The 22,047-nt window shown below is 47.2% G+C and overlaps 1 protein-coding gene across 7 annotated transcripts in view; it reads right to left on the reverse strand.

Annotated features, from left to right (window-relative positions):
- Positions 1-22,047, reverse strand: part of SERGEF (secretion regulating guanine nucleotide exchange factor) — a 219,289-nt gene that overhangs the window by 22,012 nt on the left and 175,230 nt on the right. The window contains exon 11 of one of the 7 annotated variants that reach the window (XM_032356897.1): positions 3,498-3,566. The exons of 5 other annotated variants lie outside the window; for them this stretch is intronic. In XM_032356897.1, coding sequence (XP_032212788.1) covers positions 3,556-3,566 — 11 coding nt within the window. In that variant the 3' untranslated portion in view covers positions 3,498-3,555. Of the gene's footprint in view, positions 1-3,497; positions 3,567-18,919; positions 18,955-22,047 lie in introns of those variants that run through there. One more of the 7 variants, XM_032356896.1, reaches the window with a different exon arrangement.

A 22,047-nucleotide genomic window follows, 5' to 3' on the forward strand; every position in this document is an offset into this window, starting at 1 on the left:
CCAATCCAATTCCCAAATTTTTCAAATAGGAAAACTGAGGTCTTGGTCAGGAAAGAGACTGGATCTTTCCTCGTTCTAGCATAACACGGTTCTAAACCTCTTCTTAACTGGGTCCCACATGGATATGGAACAAGAGGGGTAAATGGTCACCAGTACTTCCCATGCTGGTTTTTAAAATGTCCAAACTCAATTACTGACTGACAGGTGATTCAGGTTTAAAGAAAAGTATGAGGTTTGACTAAGGCTCCAAATGAAGGACCCACTTGCTTGAGATCATACAGCTAGAAAAAGGTTGTACCAGAACTCAAGCACGGATTGATCTGGTTCCAAAGTCCTTCCTTTCTCCACTGGCTCATGCTGCCACCCATGCTGCCTCTAGGCTCAGAAGAGAGGAAGAAAAACAGGACAGACAGACACCCTGAGAGTCTGAGTAAGGGTTCCACTGGCCACATACTTCCTGGGGGATCCCTTCTCTTGCCTGAGATCCTGAGCCGGGTGCTGGAGACACGGAGAGGAAATGAGATCCAGAAGTGCAGAGACTAGTAGGGAACTCCCAGGGAGATTCTAAATGAGCAGTGATAAAGGTTGGAGGAGAAGCACACACAGTCCTCTAAATTCTAAGAAAGAATGAGGCTGAAGAACAGAACAAGAAAGGTATGTGTGAAAGAACTGGCCCGCAGGGTCCTGCCTGAGGATGCGGAGTTTCCCCTCTCCTCCCACCCACCACCACCCTGACCCCTGCCCCCCGGCCCCGGGCCACAGTCATCTTTGTGCTGGTGGAGCACAGCGCCATGCCTGGCCCGCAGAGGCAGGCACGACAGAGTTGCTGAGTCAGTACACAGATGAATGAAACTCCCACCCCAAAGGGAATCGAGATGCAGCTCCAGTCCCTGCAGAGAAAGGGACTGCCCACCCAGTGGGGTCCTGCGCCCCCTCCATCTGTAGAAGGGCAGGAGGCAGCTGGCGGGTCCAAAAATGCTGACACAGACAGGGACAAGAGCTTCCAGCCCCAACTGACTTCTCCATGGCAACGAGCTGACAGAAAACTGCACGGGAGACCGGGAGACCAAGAAACCAGTTTTAAAATAAAGACACAAAACACTGAGTCTAACATCACACTTGCAAAGCAAGAGCTCAGCCTCCCAGGCCCCGAGGAGGGGTAGGCACAATCAGGAAAAAAGTACTGCCTTCCAAGCCACCTGTCCAAGCCGCCCGTTCCCCTGCCAAGGGCCCCCTGTGCCTCCCCTCCTCCTGGGTACTCCTCCAAGAGCTGCCAGGCACAATCTCTCTTGCTCTGCGCTCTCCAGGCACTGCAGCAGATCGGACAAGCAACGGTAGGGGCTCCCCCAGGGCTGGAGCGGGCCATGTCCTCCAGCACACAGGCTGTAGCAGCCGGCTTCCTGTCACACCGCAGCGGCAGTGGCTGCCGCAGGGGGCCAAGGAGGAAGAGCAGGGCAGAGACCCCTTTCCTCCTTCTGTCTCCTGATGGTCAAATCCTGCTTCATCCTTCAGGGCTCAGCTGTATTTGCCTTCATCTCCCCAGGATGACTCAATCGCATGTACCTTCCGGTGTAAATCCAAAGCCCTGTGTTTACATTTCAAATATAAAACTTTTCATTATACTTCTGCTTGCAGCAGTCCACAAGACAGTCTACTTTGCATTCTACGTCTGCTTCCTCATTCTGGCCCCCTCCTCCCTAGTAGAGTGCCTGGTCTGTGATAAAGTCTCCTTAAATGTTGTCTGAATTGTCAATAGCATGAGAAAACATTCTTAATTTGAGTAGCTGGAGAGCAACCCTCCCTCGGTGTACGGGCGTCCATCCACTGAGACTAGCCTGTGCCTCCAAAGCCTTGGGAGTTTCAGGAGTGTGATGGCGGTACACCCTCTCTGATGCTGCTGTCATCCACTGGCTTCCTCCACTGGCTTTCTGTCTACTCCCCCTGCGCTCTCCTATAGACGCTACCATATTTGAAAGGATACCCCCGAGCGAGCTGGGTTCCATTCTAGCTACACCACCTCCTCCTGTCTGTGCGAACTGGGGCAAGTCATTTAATCTCTTTGAACCTAGTCTGCGGAAAGCGAACAATCCATTTCTCTGCCTATATCCTGCCTACATCATGAGACTGGCAGGAGGAACAGAGATGACACATTGAGAAGATGGCTCTGAAGCCTATAAGGCAGGGGCGCCTGGGTGGCTCAGCAAGTTAAGTGTCCGACTCTTGGTTTCGGCTCTGGTCATGATCTCGGGATCCTGAGACTGAGCCTCGCACTGGGCTCTGTTCTCAGCGTAAAGTCTGCTTGAAATTCTCTCCGTCTGCCCCCTCTCACACACACACGCTTTCTCTCTAAAATAAATAAATAAAATCTTAGATAAAATAAAAGCAGTGAGGTGCTATGTGTGCAAATCTACGGTAATGGAGTATGGTTTCCAACATTTTGTGAAAGAGGAAGCTGAGGCCTACATTCAGGAAGTGACTTGTCCACGATCACACAGGGAGGCAGTGGCAAAGGAGGGTCCAGGTCTAACTCCTGGTTTGGAGCTTTTTCCTTAACCTTATGCTGCCTTAGAAGTCCCATCCAGGCATTCTTTGGGCAAAAGCAATGCCACATTCCATTAGACTGAGAAGCAATTTGGATCACCTGCGGAGTATGAATCCCTGAGACGGAACGGAGGCCAGCTCTGTACTTCCAGGCATAATGCCACCTGAAACATTCTGGTCAGGGAGTTAACTCTCACTGGCCCACCAAACCTTTCCTCGCAGCCTCTCCATCCCTGCTAACTAGCCCCGCGGCAGAAAGGCCATACTGGCAGGTGGAACAGCCTTGCCCAGGTCTTCCAATCCAACCCCAAAAACAAAATAATGAATTCCACACGGCAGGTACTGAAGAAGCAGACTGGGAAGCCCGAACAGAGCACAGAGGTAAACTGGTATGGCTCCGACGGCAGACTTCAACGGAAAACCACGGAGGTGACTCCAGCTCTCGACTCAGTAAGTAGGGACATCGATTCCCTAGGGTATAGCATCAGCAGAAATAGATATCAGAGAGACAGGAGGGACACACAGGTCTCACCGCCCAGATTCTAACCACTTCCAGGCCCACATGCCAGAGACGTCACTGAGTGAAGCCTCCTTGGACTTCCGCAATGACTTTGAAAAGAAGAGAGAAAGAGAGGGAGGGAATGTCTTTGTTGAGAACCTGAGCCCTTCTGTGGTGTAATGGTTAACTCTGTGCCACCCTGGCCAGCTTATAGTGACCAGCTGTTTGGTTAAACACCCATCTAGATGTTGCTATGAAAGTATTTTTTTTGAGATATGAGTAAGTTACAGTCAATTGTGGTGGGCCTCATCCAAACAGTTGAAGGCCTTAACAGCCAAGACTGATGTTTCCTGAAGAAGGAATCCTGCCTCAAGGCTGCACTACAGAAACCCTGCTTGAGTTTCCAGCCTTTGGATTCAGGACTGTGACATCAACGCTTACCTAAATCTCCAGCCTGCTGGCTTGCCCCAAAGACTTCAAACCTGGCAGCCTCCATGATCATGTGAAACAATTCTTTAAAATAAATCTAGATATAGAGAGAGAGATAGATCGATTGGCCCTATCAGTTCTGTTTCTTTGGAGAACCCCAACTAATACATGAATACATGAGAGGCTGGGTGTTTTCATCTAGCGTACTTCATGTAATCCTCTAAAAGACCTGAGAGGTAGGTCTTGCTATTCTGATGTTTACTTACAGATAAAGAAACTGAGGTCCAGAGAGTTGAGTCACTTGGTAAAGGAGTTCCCAAAGCCCATGCTTTACTGATTTCATCATAGGGCCTGAAGAAGCAGAATTTCTCTGAAGAACACTAGGACAAGAATTTTTCACAAACAGTATTGCTGCTTCCGGAGTTCTCCTTCTCCAAGGGGGTGCAGTTCATGCCAGCAAGAACTGGGGGTACGAATAGTTTTGTTCATTCAAGCAGGACACCCTGCTTTTGCAAAACATGGTCTTTAGGCTCTCCACTCTCCCCTGGGATGTGTTTCTGATGTGGGATTTGGGTCTGCATCTATCCTCCAGGGTCTCATCGTTTTTAAAGCTGAGCTCTGAGTGTCGAATGTCGAGTGTCCCGAGTGTCGGGGGAAGACAAGGATATTGTTTATCTATGAGTGGTTTTCAGCCTGAAGGCAAATCCAGGCTGCAGCCTATTTCTATCTGACTCCTGGTGGGAAGTGGGTAGATAGACTGTGTTCTCTGCTCAAATAACAGGCCATGAAGGGGCTGCGTTCCCCAGGGCGGTGATGGAGCAAGCAGGCTTTACTCCGCCTCCCCAGGCTGCCCTCTCCTCACCCCAGGCCGCTCACCACTGCCTCCAGGGAAACGGGGGAGTTCCTCCCCTGAACCACATCAGCCCAAGGAAGGACGAACCTCTTTCCTCTGTTCCCACTAGTGCAGCAGAAGCAGGGCAAGCTTTGCAGGTGGAAGTTTACTAAATGTGAGGGGCACTAAAAAGAAAGAATCCCAGCAATCCAAAAAAACATCTACAGGCAGGAAGAGTTGCCAAGGTGAGGTTTCTGACTCTTTAATTTCGTCTCTCTCCCTCCAAGGGGTTGGGACATACATCTGCAGCAGCCATTCCTTCCTGTCATTTGAAACTCCCACAGTTCCCACTTGGTCACTGTCTTGCTTATTGCCCCGAAGACACAGCCTCCCAGAGCAGTACTTACTGACTTGTTAAGGTACATAGAAGAAATGACCCTGTTTGACATACTGGCTAAAGGGACAAGTGACTGTGTGGTCCCAAAACTGGCTTCTGCCAGCACAAGCACAGCCAGTCCTGTCTGGGGATCACACTTTTCCCACCCTGGTTGGGAAACCTGTCCTACCGAGCCTTGCTGCCCTTGGGACCCAAGTCAGGAGATCCAGATTCAACTCTGCCTTCTGGCTAGGCCAATCCTCGAATTTCTGAGCTCTGGTCTAGGGGGTCCTACTTACTCCTCTGATAATGGCGTGGAATGGGGTGACAAGCAGATGACATCACTTCTCTGATGAAATCTCAAAGAGAGAAGTGGCCTTACCCATATAGACCAAAGGGCCCTCCTCTGAGGACCAGGAAAAGTCCTCCTTTCCCTTAGGAAGCCTGTAGGAACAGGTGCATTGTTTCCTTTGTTACTGAAAAACCAGGGAATCTCCCGCCTCCTTTGCAGCTGGTGTTACTGTGTACCCCTTCTTCCCCCCCAAAAAAGAGTTACATGCATGTTTACAGTAGTCCCTAGAGCTTAGGGTCACCATCAGCCAGCACTCCAGGGAGAGGCAAAAGCTAGTGGTAATACCAAGAATAACCAGCATTTACTGAGCATGTACAATGGACTAAGAACTACTCTGAGCACCTCACATGCATTAACTTGCTAGTCAATCTTCACCACAACCCCTAGACTTTGGTCCTTTCATTATACCCATTTTACAGACAAGGAAACCAAGATGCTGAGAGAGTAAATGACTTTTCCAATAGTATATAACTTGTAAGTGTTATCTCTGTTCCTCCTGCCAGTCTCATGAGGTAGGCAGGATATAGGCAGGGAAATTGACTGTTTGCCTTCTGCAGACTAGGTTCAAAGAGATTAAATGACCAGGAATGGATGGATGTCCACTGCTATCAGTAAGGTTCTTTTAGCAGCTGACTTTGAATGAGTGAGGTTTCCAAGGCTCCTTATTATAAATAAATATATAAATATATATATTATACATATATTTTCTATATCTAAAAATATATCTATAGATATATATATTTCTCTCCTTCCCTTAGATGGAAAGAAGGCCTAGGAGAGCCTTATTCCCATGACCAGGCACACATTTCCCTGTCATTGTATCTGAACACTACATACTTAAAGCTTCCTGGGTGTCCACTCTACCCAGGTGCTGCTCTAGAAGTGGCCTCACACGTGAACCTACTTGTGTCCGAGATGGAGTGAGACACAGAAAGCAGAGTCTTCCCAGTGGAAGGGCAAAGGCTTAGAGGGACCCAGAGCTACCATCCAAGTCCTGTGGGGATTTAGACCAAGTTTCTTAATCTCAGAGTTTCAATTCCTTATCTATGAAACAAAAAAAGCAAAGAAACTCTTTCAGGGTGGTTATAAGGAAAATAAAAAGAGAAGCATGAAATTTTACAGCAGAGAAAGAAAACATGTTTACTAAGTACCTATGTGTCAGACTTTATATGTATGTATCTCATTTATATTTCACAGAAACCCCATGTGATAGCTTCTCCCCTTTATCATTAAGGAAACTGAAGCTCAGAGAGGTTAATGTTTGTTCACTGTCACATAGTGGCATGGCTGAGTCGTGAACCTAAACCCTCTGGCTTGAGTCTGGAAACTTCACCGCCACACCAACTGCCTCTCTAAAAAGGCCTAATAGGCTCCCCAGTTCCATTGGGGGGGCACCTCAAGCCTTTCCCTGTCAGTGTGGCCCTCTCCTAAGGGGTGAAGTGGCACATGCCTCCCCAGTCTTGGTTTCTGTAAGATTTCCATAAAATAAAGGAATGGATATTCCAGGCTTGAACTTGGTGATCAAAGGGAAGGGCCCTTCTGCCTCTTCTCTCAAGTTTCTGTGTGGGATTCCTCCCTGGACTTTCAGATCCCATGGAGAAGAGAAGAGGCCATCGTGGTAAGGTCACTGTGGTTTGACTTTGAGGGACCAGAGGCTATTCCTTTGCAGAGCCTTGAGCACCCATGCCTGGGAGGTGCTGTTGTCTGGGACGTGGGTACAGAGATGGGCCTTTGGCAGCACCAGGCCCTGGGGGTGACTCAGCACCATCTGGCTCTGGCCCTCTGCCCCTGCAGGACAAACCGCAGAAATCATGGGTCCTCAGAGCGGCTCTGATGCGGGCGTGTGGCCTGGCTCTGTGCAGTCCTAGTAGTTGATGCGGTCCCACCTGATGCCCACTCCCGGTCACCCAGCCCTGTGGGGTCTGCGGAAAAAGATCAAGATGATGTTTCCTCTTTTCCATCCTCATTTTTGCTGTCCTAATTTAGTCCCTCATCCTCACTTCCCTAGCACAATAATATTAACTAACATGCACGTGAAACACATTTTTTTGTTGTTGTTTTAAAAAAATTGTGCTAAAACATATCCGACATAAAGTTTGCCCTTTTAACCATGGGTAAGTGCACACAGCTCCGTGGGATGAGGCATGATCGCATGGTGCAACTGCCACCACATCTCCATGTCTTCCCGTGACGAAGCTCTGTACGCATTAAAGAATAACGTTCCATCTCCCCCCTCCTCAGCCCCTGCCACCCGCCGTCCTATTTCCTGTCTCTCTGAGCACAACTGCTCTCAGTACCGGCTATGAGTGGAGTCACATAGCGTTTGCCCTTTGTGACTGGCTTATGTCACTGAGCGTGACGCCCTCGGCAGATCTCCGTGCAATAGCGTGCATTAGAATGGCCTTCCTTTCCAAGACTGAGCGTCCCAAAAAGACCATTTGCTTACTTAATCCTCCCAAGAGTCCTCTGAAGCAGATACGTTATTATGTCCACTGTACAGAAAGGAAATGGACGGACAGAGAGACGAAGTGCTCGGATCCCTCTGCTGACAGGGAGCTGAGCTGAGATTGAGGCCCAGGAGGTGGCTTTCCAGAACCTCATGCTTCCTCACTCTGCCGTGAGCTCTGCATCTTCTCCCCAACATCCCTCTTACTCACAGGCCTCCTGAGCTCCACTCCCCCATCAGGGCAGTGATCTTTCTAAAGGACCAATCTAGTATTTTACTGCTCTCCTTCAACCCCTTCCTGGATTCCCCACCTATGGGTGATCTTAAACCCACTAGCACAGCCTTCAGGCCCGGCCCTGACCCAGCTCCCACCTCCTTTTCTGGCCTCTCCCCACGGCTCTCCCAAACCTTAGTCCTCAATACCCAGACTCTGCCTTTTAACCTGCTGTTCTCTCTACCTGCATTGCCCGCTCCCCAAATGCATCTTTGAAGGCCTAGCCTAAATATGCCCCCTCCTCCCCAGAACTCTCCAGGCAGTTTGTCCTGCTTTCCTCTATGCTTCTGTAGAACCCAAACGCTGCTCTGTAAGAACACTGCTCCCATTCCCCTGGCTGGTCAGTTTAGTCCTCCGTGCCCCACATATTAGAATATGAAGACTCCTTTTCAATATCAGAGAACCTCAGGATCTTTTCAGACACGCTGATCAAGCAACACATAATAGTAAGAAGTCACTATGAATTCAATAAGCTTTTAAATGTAACTGTATCTGACTCAATATGACCCCATCTCCAAATATTTGAAAGCAATGCTGCTTAGAGGTGTAAATAGTGATTCGGGTATCCTATTCTCTACCCTGGATTCCAGGTCCCAGAGCTTACAGTTTGTGAACCACTGCTCTGGCCCAGAAAGTGAGTTTCTAACGCAGTGGAAGTAACATTGATGGCCTCTATTATATTCTGGGCTGTGCCAGTCATTTCTCATTTTTATCTCCTTTAAATCTCAAAAAAAATCCATATTTTTTCCAGACAAGAAAACCAAGGCTTGGAAAGGTAAAGTATGCCTGGACAGAGGTCACACAGTGAAAGAAAGGCAGCGTGGGATGTGACGCTCTGTGTTTTTCTCCTTTGCTGTATTACCTCTGGGGTAAGGACCACAAGGTATCCATCTCTGAGTTCCTACCGCCCCCCTCAGAGCAGTGTTCAGGAAATGCCGGGGACACAGCTGGCACGAACCAGAGAGCCCTTCCCCCCACATTCTCAGGTCCCCCATTTGTACCAGCATCTCTGGCCAGGTTTCCCCAGCTGCAGGTAGCACAGAGGAGAAGGCATGGTGCAAAACTCGGGAGATGGCAAGGCATGGCCTACTTCTCCTCTATATGCTATTTCCCTCATTAAGGAGGTATCTCCTCCCCAAGCCTGGCTCTAGATGCCCCCTTCATTAGCAGCCCTCTGCCTCCCTGCTCTCGTCCTTCCCCCCACACTTCCTTTCCATCTCCACCTCAGCCTGCTCTCTGCTAACAGTGGTCTCAGACTAGTTCCTACCAGATCTTAATGCTGGTAGAGCCAGATGTGGGCTTCCCATGGCCACTTGTGGTTTTTGTTTTTAAATATTTTATTTATTGATTTGTCAGAGAGAGTGAGAGAGCACAAGAAAGGGGAGCATCAGGGAGAGGGAAAGCAGGCTCCACGCTGAGCAAGGAGCCTGATGCGGGACTTGATCCCAGGGCCCTGGGATCATGACCTGAGCCAAAGGCAGACACTTAATGACTGAGCCACTCAGGCACCCCACCACTTGGGTTTTAAAGCAAAAGGACAGATTGCTCAAAAGTCTATCTGGTCAGAAGCCATGGGAGGAAAAGAATGGATTTCAGAGTCAAGCATCTCCTGGAATCCATCCTTGATTCGGCTCCTTCCTTTTTGAATGCCCTCAGGTAAAGCACTTCCTTTCTGTGAACCATAATGTCCTCAGGTGGAAAACAGGACTACAGCCCATCTCACAGGCTATTCAAAGGCTATATGACCTTGCATCGTGTGGTGGGTTAGTGGCCCTCCAAAAGATATGCCCATATCTTACCTCCCAGAACCTGTGAATGTGTCCTTATTTGGAAAAATGTCTTTAGCGATGTGATTAAGTTAAGGATCTTGAGATAAAAAAATTGCCTGGATTATCTGCATGGATCCTAAGCACCATCACAAATGTCCTCTTAAGAGAAAGGCAGAAGGAGGTGGGAGGATGGGGATGCCAGGTGATGGGCATTAAGGAGGGCACGTGTGGTGATGAGCACTGGGTGTTGTATGCAACTAATGAATCACTGAACACTAATCAAAAACCAATGGTGTACTATATGTTGGCTAACTGAATATAATAAAAAAATTTTTTTAAATAAATAAAAAAAAAACAATAACAAAAGAGAAAAAGGCAGAGGGGCTTCTGACACAGAGAGAAAAGAGGAGGAGGCATGTGACCTTGGAGACAAAGACTGGGGTGATGGCGGCCACAAGTCGTGGAATGCCGACAGCCATCGGAGCTGGAAGAAGCAAATGGTGTGTTCCCCCCATACAGTCTTTGCAGATGTAATTTTGTGACTATGTTCAGGGCCTTGAGATAAGATCATCTGGGATTATCCAGGTGGGCCCTAAATCCGATGACAAGAGTCCTTATAAGAGTCAGACCGGAGAGACAGACACAAACAGGAGAAGGCCATGTGAAGACAGAAGCAGAGAATGTTCTCAGCCATAAACCAAACAATGCCGGGAGCCATCCCAAGACGAAAGAGGCAAGGACGGATGCTCTCCTGGGCCTCTGGAGGGAGCACAGCCTGCCGACACCTTGTTTTCAGACAGAACTGTGCCCCTCAGACCATGGTACTTCATTGTTGCAGTCCTGGGAATCAAACACTGTGCTTATCTCCTTAGCTCATCACACATGACATCCATCTCCTGCTTTATGTCGGAGCCATACGGGCCACATGTATAAGAACGTGGGCCTCTCAGGGAGGGGGACTTTGTCTGATGAGGGTCACTCCTATAGCCCTAACGATCAGCATGGTGTCAAGCACACGGTAAAGGCCCAATCTGTTGGTCTGAATACATGAGTGAACTGTAGTCCTCCGAGGGCAGAGGCCGTATGTGATTTACTTCCACATCCTCAGCACCCAAAGTAGAGTACCAAACTCCAGACCTGTGGAACGGCCCCCTCCTTTCTAGTGCCAAAGGGGCAAATCTTATCATGCCAGTAACCAGAAATAAACCTATGGGCTTCAAAGAGGCCTTCAGTTCTTTCTAGACCTTGTTTCCAAGCTCCTTCTAAACAGAAGCCTTGGAGAGAACCCATGACTGCAGAATCCTGGGGATGATATTGTTTAATTAAACAGAGACTCAAGTCACCAGCCTCTGGCTCAGGCTGGGCCTCTGGGACCTGAGCAGGCAACATTTCATCATTAGGAGGAAAGGAGATGACAAACTCTTTCCTGAAAGAACCCAGCAGGCAGTCAGAATTACTGGATGTGGATAAATAAAACCATTATTTCCGAATACATATCCCAGGCAGCACTAAATGCATTCTCCGTATCACAGGCAGGACTAAATTTAGAACTGGCAGTTTGAATCATATGCTGATTCCTGAAGAGAAATACCAAATTCAAGGGGGGGGGGAATCAAGTGAAATATGAAAATAAAAATGCAGTCTTAATCCCTCAGAGCAAGCTGTCAAGAGAGGTGAGGGCAAAGTTTCCTGCACAGAAGTCTAACTAGAAAGGCCATGGGCCGTGCTGGGGGTACCAGGGACTGCAGATGTGGGAAAGCCTCTGGAGCATGTCTCTGTGCGGAACTGCAGGGGCAGGAGGGGAATCTGCATGCTGAGCAGTGATGTGGGCACACTGTTGCCACAGTGCTGCCACACGCTGTCGCACTGAAGCCTTTTCCCAATCCTGCTGTGAGGGTGCTGTCACCCCCATTCTGCGGCTGAACCAAGTCCAGCGGGGTGAGGGGGCTTGCCTGGCTCACAGAGTCAGGGAGCAGGAGAACAGGGACTTATTTTAATCAAGTTCTAATTTTAGAATAGTGTGAGATTTATAGAGAAGTTGAAAAGATAGTACAGCTCCCAAGTGCCTCTCCCCAAATAGGGGGGCCTTCTTATTAACCTCTTATGTGAGTGTGTGGCTCATCTGTCACAATGAAGGGACCACTATTATTCACTAAATGCTACACTCTGTTTAGACTCCCAGAGGTTCCCCTACGGTCCTTCTGCTCCAGAAGGCCATCTGGGACACCACGGAAGGCTTAGTTGTCACGTCTCCTCAGGATCCTCAGGTCTGTTACTGATTTCTGACTTCCCTGTGCTTGTTGGCCTTGACCATTTTAGAAGTACTAGACGGTATTTTGTAGGACGCCTCTCAGTTTATTTTTTTCTGACGTTTTACTCATGGTTAGGCTGGGATTCACAGAAGTGAAAGGCCCTCCTCATTGCGTCATATCCAAGGTATTTAATATTTACTTAGTTTATCATTGATGCTGTTCACCCCGATCATCTGGCCTTAGTAACATTCGCTGGGTTTCTTCCCTGTAAAGTTCTGCTTCCTTCCACCAGCCACCCCTGTCTACGCTTTGGAAGCAAGTCACTGAGCAGAGCCCACACTCAGGGAATGGGAAGTTAGGTTCCAGCTCCTTCACAGGGGAGAACCTACATAAATTATGTGGAATTGTTCTGTATGGGAGAGCAGGAACTAAAATCTGGTCTATGTGAGACACCACCTATAATATGCTCCATCCCTCCATTTTTCTCTCTCATTGCATCCTGTTTTTTTCCTTGACAGTATTTCTCATAATTTGCAATCACATATTTACCAATGTTTTATGTATTTACCAATTTGTTGCCTAACCTCTGCAACTCCCTGTGTTCCAAGGTTAGCAGGCATCATGAGGTCAGGGACAGTTTTGCTCATCGCTGTAACCCTAGGGTCAAGCAGAATGCCTGACACTTAGTAGATGCCCAGTAAATGCTTGGAAAATCCTGGTAGTATGGCAACAAGACGATGCCATCCCTGCCCTTGGGGCAGGCACATATGAAAAACTTATTATATAAACTTCCACATACACACAAAGTAGAGACAATATTCTACATAATTCTTAATTGCAAGCAGCTCATAATGAATATTAAAATATACATGTAGGCAAAGTGCATGGGAATATAGGATACCCCAGGTGCTTGCAGGAGGAAATGTTTGGGTGGGCCTGAAAGGATGGATAAGATATTAGGGTGTCAAAGGGCAGAGGGCATAGTTCAGGTAGAGGGAACTGGAAGGCAGGTGAGTGCAGGCATATTCAGGGAATGGGGCTAGGAACAAGGTGACAGTGAATGGGTTAAGAAAAGTTTGGGAAGGCAGCTGACAGCAAACTGAGCCATTCCCTCCAGCCCAGCAGGGGAACAGGCTACCCTGGGGCAGCAAGAGCCTCTCCTCTTATAGCTTGCTCAGGGTACCGGTGGCGGCTCATAGGCTCTGAGAAGTGGGATTGTTCTTGTGACCGAGAAGCTCATTTCCAGACTGCTCATTCCCCAAAGTGCTCGTGCTTGCTGAGGCTATCTACTCAAGATCCATTCTCCCAGATTTCAGTCAGGGAAGCCACGTGTCCAGCTACAAGACTAATTTCCCAGCCTTCATTATGATTAGGTGTGGCTAATCGTAATGAATCAACTAGAATCAACTACATTTGGGCCAATAAGTTGCAGATGGGCACTGTTGGGTATCACCTCTGGGTAAGTGCCTTAACAAGGGCTACTTTTTGTGTTCTTTCCATCTGTTTACCTCCTGCCTGAATATGGATGTGACAGCCAGAACTCCAGCAACTATATTAGACCATGAGAAAGCCTTGAAGAAGAAAGTCTAAGGACTTTCTTAACCTTACTACGCTAGCCCCAGACTGAACATCACCAAGACTTCTCGTACATGTGTGTATCAGTCTCCTCAGGCCACCAATGACAAATACCACAGACTGGGTGGCTTAAAGAATAGAAAGGTGTTCTCGCACATTTCTGGAAGCTAGAAATCCAAAATCAACATGCTGTTAAGGTTGGTTTCTGGTGAACCCTCTCTTCCTGGCTTACAGATGGCCTTTCCGCTGTGCCCACATGAAGGGAGAATGATCTCCAGCGTCTCTTTCTCTTCTGGAAGCAGCATGGTTTCTGTTTCTTTCTCTAGAGCAAGGAGCTTATTAAGACTGTAAGTGATCACTTCGAAATGGCACAGTAACTGGGGGCTGGTAAATCCAGAAAGCTCTAAAACTGGGACATTTGGTGTGTGACTCTATGAGGAAAGAGCAAGAAGACAGGAGTCCAGAGAAAGGCCAGGGTAGGTGGAAACATGAAATACTGAGAATGAAGTCAATACGACTTCCTTTCTTGGTATAGCACAACAGGTGGCATCTTACCAAGAGAAAGAATCCCCACTCTGCTACTCACTACTTATAAGCTCAGTAATTTGGGGGTGTTAACAGCCCAGAGCCTTAGCTGCCTCATGTAAAATGAAGATGATATCTGTCTCTTGTGGGAATTAAATACCCAAACATTATACATAATACATATACATAATAGCTCCGCCAGAGTGCAGTAACAAGTCACAACAGCCTACATATACAGGTCTTATCTTTGCCAGGCACTGTATTATACACATGACATGAGTTCTTTCATTTAATCTTCACCAGGAGGTAGATGCTATTGAAGAATTTAAAAACTGTTGGTTTCTCCCCAAAGCGATGCCAAGCCACATCCTTGGGTATTTTTAGAAGAAATGTACCAGTCCTTGGAAGGCTCTTTGTAGATCCAACCCATAAAAAGCAGCTGAATTGACATCTATTTTGTAACCATTTGCAATCCCTAAAGGTTGCTGCAAATGGCAGAGACCTTTATCTCCCAGTCTCCCCAGCAGGAGTTCAGAGAACTCAAAGAAAACCCTACTAAGAGCCCCTTTCTAACCCCCATTTCATGGGAAGAAAGACAGTAAAGAACTTGGAGCATGCTATTGAAAAAGAGTAACCAGATTGGGCAAAGGAGGGAATGGGGAGTCGTTGATCAATGGGCAGAGTTTCAGTATGGGAAGATGACAAAGTTCCAGAGATAGATGGTGGGGACAGGGACACAACAATGTCAGTGTAATTAATGCCACTGAATTGTAATGGAAAATGATTAAAATGGCAAGTTTTGTTATGTGTATTTTACCAGAATAAAAGCTATAATAGTAATAGTAACCAAAATAATAAATAGAGTAACTGTGGTAGCGAGTAGTCTAAATCCCACATTTGCTAGAAAGCACATGAAAGAACTCAGGTGTACTTAGGGCTAAGTTTAAGGCTAAGTTCTAGGCTAAGAAAACTATTCTGGTTTTGAGAATGATGATATTCCCCATTCCTTATCAAGCACACCACATATGTAGGCCCTTTATCTGCATTATCTTTATCTCCAGTAGGGTTCTTCAAGGCATTTCTTGCTTAGAGAGATCAGATGACCAGTCCAGGATCACACAACTAGAAAGCAGCAGAGACGGGATATGAAACAAATCGGTTCAAAATACCATGTCCTTCTACACCATGCTGCCCCTCACTCAAATACTCATTAGATAACCTGGATTTTAAAATGCTGGTGATTTCTTTTAATCTTATTATTCTGAATCAGGGGGTGGGATACAGAAAAGTCAGATATCCATCTTTTTGAAGGCTCCCTACACTGCCAGGGCATGGAGGTGAACCCAACACAATGGCATGGGTGCCCTGGTTACTGATGCCCAGGGGTAACCATTCTAGTAGGAAGAACCTGGAAGACCTTTGAGACTAGAAGCAGCAGAAATGCCAGGTTGACACTACCAGGGGACTGCATTAGGACCCATGGACCACAGCTAGCTCCCATGGCTGCGGAGGAGGCCATCAGCCAACAGAGGACACAAAGCAACATCCAGATACAGTGAGAGCTACTGAAAGCATTTCCCTCCAGCTCCTTCAAGTGTAGTCACCACATCCCACATGAGAAATTTGAAAGAGGAAGAGGAAGGAAGAAGATGAAGCAGGGGAAGGAGGAAAGATGGGTGAGAGGTTCTGAAGGCAATGGCTTCTGTTCAAATCCCAGCCCGCTGGGAGCAAACTCATAATCACTCTAAAGCCAGCACATGAGCAAACACATAAGCACTCTAAAGCCAAACTCATGAGCAAACTCATAATCACTCTAAAGCCAGCACATAATCTCATGACTGCCCTGGGTGTCCCCAGAAGTCCCAGATAGCACCTTCTCTTTTTGAGTGACCTCCCTCCTGCCATGGGATCTTGCCCTCTATGGACAAATGGGTTTGGGTCCTCAGGTCAAAGTCAGTATCACAAGCACCCATGATAATAAAGGTAGTATGGCAGAGTCAAGGAAGGGATGGGTGACAGGAAAATGGGTTTCCATAATGCTGGCTGTTGATCAGAGACTCCTACTAGACACTGACTCTGTCTCTTCCCTACTGGCCAAAATGCAGACTTGCTGACCCTGAGTATGCTTCCAGAAGCAGGAGAGCTTTTTGTAAGAGAAATGTTTGTAAACTTTCTCTCGAAAGAAAACAGAGAAATTATTAAGTTCTTCAGGAATGACGAGCCAGGCCTTGAGTAAAAAAGATCTGGGTGGCAGCAAGAAGTGGCTATTTCTTGGATGAGAAGGGGCCTCCTCTGTGTGGACAGCATCACCAGCAGCTGTATGCTCTGTTCTGGAACCAGGAGCCAGAGAGGACAAGGCTGAGAAACTCCACCATCTCCTCCTGTCCTGCCTGGCCTCCTTACTCCCAGGACATACCTGCATCCTCGGGTTATTAAATCAGGAACTCAATATAATCTTACAACTGGTGTGTGTGTGTGTGTGTGTGTGCTCCCACCAACTCCCACCAATCCAGAGACTCTCACTACCTTTCTCCCATTCTCCTTCAAGAATCTCCTCATTTAGCTGATCTGTGATACCCATTTGTAACTGGGACCCATTCCTAGCAGCTGCATGGCCACCCTGCACCAGCAGCAGGAGCCCCCTGCCAAGAAGGACCCTTGGGCCTCTGAGCGGCGCCGTGGCTGACCGGCCCTGGCGCGTGGCTCGAGCGGGACTCGGCTGGGCTCCACTCCACAACGGTGCTGGCTGTCGCCTGCTCACTTTGAGTGGAGGATCCGGCACTTATTTTAGGCCCTTATAAATAATACATACTGTCATCTTGATTCTTCAAGGCCTTCTTTTAAGCTATTTTCTCCTCTTTGGGAAAACCTCTTTTACTCTATGAGACAGAGTTGTTCATAAATCAAGAGGAGTTCTAAGTGACCGAAGCCTGAATTCCTGACTTTGGAAAGAGTGGGACGCCACCAAACCTGACTAGTCATGGAAGATGCTGGCCTTACACAGGCAGAGGATCTTCATGGATGAAAACAAATGCTCACAACATCTCTGAGGCCTTGACCTCTGCCCCAGGAAGTCCTAGTGTCAGACCGTTAAACATCACCTCCAACTTCTGCCTTACTAAGAGCCCCTATAGGATGGGCACACTCAGGAAAATGCCAAGACAAGGCTACCTGTCATGCAGACTTTCCAAGTGCCTGGCATAAAGTCAAAGTTCGGTACGTGAGCTCCCCTTGACTCTCCTTTTCCCCTGCAGCTCTCAAGAAGATACATTTGTACCTTGAAAAAGTGTCATTGTCCTACTCTTCAGTGACCAGGAACCACTGAAGAAGTGCTCTTTAATTAATACAGCACAAAGAAGCTCACCTGTACAGTAGACAGAGCACTAAACTTGGAACTGGACAGGACAGGGCTTGAATCCTGGCTCTACCTTTAATGTAATCTTGGGTAAGTTCCTTAGTCTCTCAAGACTTTAGTGTCTTAATCAATGGGGATAAATCACTAAGTTCAGAGTCTCTCTTAAACTTCAATGGGCAGATGAATTGCCAGGGAATCTTGCTAAAGTACAGATTCTGACCCCAGCAGATCTCAGCTAGGACCGGAGGTTCTGCATTTCTAATTAGTGATGGCCAAGGCCAAGGCCAAGGCCAAGGCCGATGGTTTGTGGATCACTGTTTGAATACAAAGGACATACATGGGCAGGGCACTAGGTGAACGGCTATGTCAGTTTAAGTTTCTGATTCCTGAGCTGGTGGTGTTCTACCTTATAATGCAAAGAAGGTCCTTCTGCAACTTAGCTTAGACTATGTATTAATCTTTGATTCTTTATAGGTAAGCCAAATACTGATTATTTACCTAGTAAAACAACAAGGGTTGGGGAAAACCACTTGTCACGAATCTTCTTCCCTCAATCAATCAATCAATCAATCAATAACTTACAAAGCACAATACATCAGCTGGCTGATGTAAAAGGCAAATTTACCAAAAAAAACCCCATCTCCAGAAGGACTTGAAATCATTTCAGATGAAAACTTCTGGGGTAACAATGTAAATGACATTTCCTCCATATACAAAAAGGCACTGTTTTAAACCCCCGTGTTTATAACCAAACCAAAGCTTTGACTTAACACTGAAGGCAGGTTTTGGGAGGGTGAAGGAGGAAATGGCCAAGACCACTGAGTCCCTGAGATTGGTTTGAGGGGGCGAGGGGAGCAGGGGGAGCAAACTGCTGAGAGAACTTGATGGAATGGAAGAAGGAAACGAGTGGAAAGACTGTGAAAGAGGCTCTCCTTCCTGGAACAATCCACATTTGTGTTCAAGACACAGCTCCAGGGTCACCTCCTTGGTGACACTCCCTTGGCGACGCTTTTCCCTGACAGCTGGTTCCTGCTCTTGTTCCCAAAGCACTAATGACCACTTCTCTACCGCACCCACCCCACCCCGAGCTGGTCTTGAACTGTCATCGAATGCTCATTTCCATATTGATCTCCAACCCTTTGAGGTCAGGGACCACATTGTATTCATCTCCACAGTCTCAGCCTGGCACAGTGCACGGACACAAATTAGGCATGGATTAGGCACCCAGTGAATGATGCTGATCTGGATGCATGAGATGGAGGATATTAAAGAGAAAGCCTAATGACCCTGCCTCAAGATTTATCTTATATAAAGCTTTTAGCATTTTTCAAAGTGCTTTTCTATTTTCATAATAATTGAAAACATAATTTCCCCATTTTCAAAGAAGGAAACTGAAGCCCAGATAAAAAATAAGGTGATCTAAAGCAGAGTCTCAAACTTTAGGTTCATAAGAATCACCTGGAGCACTTGTCAAAAATAGAGTCCTGAAAAAAAAAAAAAAAAGAGTCCTGGCATCCAGCCTCCAGAGATTCTGATTCAGTAGGTATAAGATAGAGCTAAGGAATCTGCATTTTAATTCTCCCCAGGTTCTGGGACAGGGGGTATACAGTTCTGGGGCCAGGGCCCCAAATGACTAGAACTCACCCCAGTGCCTTCTTCAGGCCAGGTACCCAGCATATTCTAGAGCTCAGTGTCTGTTGAAGGTTGTTTCAGGGCTTTGGTTCCAAACCTAGAGTCATGGGATAGGATGCTAGTCATACAAGATTGCACCTTCACAGGGCCTGGCAGGAAACCTAAAACCAGAGACACTCAGATGATGATGGCAGTTCCCATAGCCCACGTGTAAAACCAAGAAGCCAGAGTGGTAGCTGGGGGATGGATCACATTTCTGAAGATGTTAAGACCTAGAAGGCCAGGTTCTGGAAAAGAACCAGACCATCTAGGCAGCAGGGACCACACACACACACACACACACACACACACACACACAAATAAAAAAGAAAGAAAGAAAGAAGTAAAGAAGAAAAGGGAAGAGAAGAGAAAAAAAATTACAAAAAGGCTCAACTGAGGAAACACCGATATGTTGGATACATTTATTTTGGATTTGTACCCTTTCTTCCTCACTGCAAGGTAGCTTACCGAAAGGAACCCAATGGTACAATCCAGTAAAGAACAGCAACTGAAGAAAGGCAAGCAGACGTCTCCCTCTTGTTTGCCTTCCACATGCACACCCTGCTGACTGGACCTCTGTTTTGTCTCGCCCATCAGCCCCTTCCCAACACCCCATGGCCCTGATTAAAGACCTCAGGTGTTACCTTTCTTCTGAACTTTATATAAAAGCCACCCCAGGCTTTTCCTTTCGCCCTTCTTTTTCCTTCAATCTTCCTCCACCAGAAAGACTGTGAATCTCCCAAGCAGAGATCTCATCTTGGAGCGGAAAAGACCACTGGACCTGAATCCAGAAGATCTGGTTCTGGCCCTACCTCCAGCTCCAGCTCCCTCGTTAACTAGCTGCCTGACTTTGGGTTACTAACTTCCCTTTTTGGGATTTGGTCTTTACGTGTGAGGCAGAGGGCTGCACTGGCTCATCTCAAAAATCCTTTTCAATCATAGGATTTTATACACATTCCTGCTTAAAAACTCTTAGTGATATCTTATTGCCTATAGAATTAAATATACAATTGCCTCATCCTGGCACATTTAAGGAAGCCCTCTGTGATCTGGCCCAACCATGGACTGAATGAATGTGTGTGTCCCTGCAGAATTTGTATGTTGAAATTCTAATCCCTGCTGTGACGGTGTTTGCAGGTGGGGCCTGTTGGAGGTGACTAAGTCACGAGAGTAGAGCCCTTGTGATGGGCTTACTGTCCTTCTAAGAAGAGACACAAAAGAAAGCTTGCTCCTCTCTCTGCTCTCCACCATGTGAGGACACGGCAGGAAGATGGCCATCTATGAACCAGAAGGAGAGCTCTCAACCAAGAACCTGACCATGCTGGCACCCTGATTCTGAACTTCAAGTCTCCAGAACCACGAGAAATAAAGGTTTGTTTAAGCAACCCAGTCTGTGGTATCTTGATGTAGCAGCCTGAACTGACTCAGACAGTCCCCAGCTTTTTAAAAAGCATTATTCCCCTTCATGTTCCCTTTGTAAGAGTCAAAGTGAAGTATTCCTGTTTCTTAAATATGCCTGGAGCTTTCTGCTTCCTCAACGCTTTTGTCATTATTCCGGAAAACCTACCACACTGATTTCGATGTGGATATGTAGACAATCCCTACATTTTTCAAGGTCCAAATCACATGGATCTCTTTTAGGTTTCCCCTCCATGCCCCCGCCTAAAAGCAAACTCTTCTCTGACTGCTGGTTCTTCATCCTGCCCTCTCTCACAGCTGGCACTAAAGCCCTTCCTGGGCCTGGCTGGAGGGCGGGGCCTGTATGAGTCTCCTCCCCACTTAGCACAGGGCCCTGTCCAGGGAAGGGTTTGGCGAGTAACTGGGAGGGGGTGGGAGGGGATGCGAGGGGGTGGGGGTGTTAAATGTCAGAAAGCAGATGCTCTCATTGTGGTGAAATCCTGAGTTTCAGTAGCAGCCCGTGCAAAGAGGGTCACATGGGCAAACAGTTTCCAGCCTTACAAAAGAAAGAATATGGGGTGCCTGGTTGGCTCAGTGGGTTAAGCCTCTGCCTTTGGCTCAGGTCATGATCCCAGGGTTCTGGGATCGAGGTTCTGGGATCAAGCCCCACATCAGGCTCTCTGCTCAGCGGGAGGCCTGCTTCCCCCCACCCCCAGCCTGCCTCTCTGCCTACTTGTGATCTCTCTCTGTCAAATAAATAAATAAAATCTTTAAAAAATAATAATAATAAATTTTTTTTAAAAAAAGAATATAAATTCTTGTTAGAGTCAACACATTTTTCTTGAAATCAACTCCAAGGGTGTAGCCATAAAAAGGGGCCCACTGAGTTTGGCCAAGTGGTGCGCCCACTGCTCATAAAAGCCAAGGGCTGAGTGCCTGAGGTCCCTGCCAAAAACAGCTCGGGCTGAGGTGCTCTGTTCAGTGGTGGCCGGCCGACTGGGAGCTCCAGGCAGCCACAGAGCACATCTTCATGGCCATGGTGGCTCTAGGAATTCTAAGCCCTACAGGGTTAGAATTTAGAAGTTACAAGACTTCTTGCGCAAATGGTGTACTTGAAGGGATTTCTTCCTCTGGCCTCCCCTGGTGGATCCAGCCTGTCCCAGCTTATTCTCTGCCCACCTGAGGTCACAGTCAAGTATGTATATGTTTCATCTCCCTGTCTAGACCGTCAGTTCCTGCCTGGAAGGATCTCATTCATCTTGTATCTTGTTCATCCTCCTATCTCCCACATGCCTAGCACAAAACCCTGCTCATAGCAGATGTCAATAAATGTTCTCTGGATGGATGCTCAAATTTAGATCAAATTGACTCAAATCCCAATTAAAATCCCCAGTCAGGAAGACAAGATTTAATTCATTTTTTTTTTTCCTACAAAAGGGACAATCTTGCTTTCTAACTTAACCTAATACATTTTCTTCACAACTCAGAGACAGACACAGGTTCTGTTTTTAGAAGGCATATCCGAGATGTTGTAAAGTAGTGCTGGAATTTTGATATTTTGTTCTGATTACATTTGAGGCCTATCAGAAATATGGGGCGCCTGGGTGGCTCAGTGGGTTAAAGCCTCTGCCTTTGGCTCAGGGTCCTGGGATTGAGCCCCGCATCGGGCTTTCTGCTCATCGAGGAGCCTGCTTCCTCCTCTCTCTACCTACTCATGGTCTCTGTCTGTGAAATTAATAAATAAAATCTTAAA

This window comes from Mustela erminea, chromosome 9, assembly GCF_009829155.1.
Source record: "Mustela erminea isolate mMusErm1 chromosome 9, mMusErm1.Pri, whole genome shotgun sequence".
NCBI classification, from domain to species: domain Eukaryota; kingdom Metazoa; phylum Chordata; class Mammalia; order Carnivora; family Mustelidae; genus Mustela; species Mustela erminea.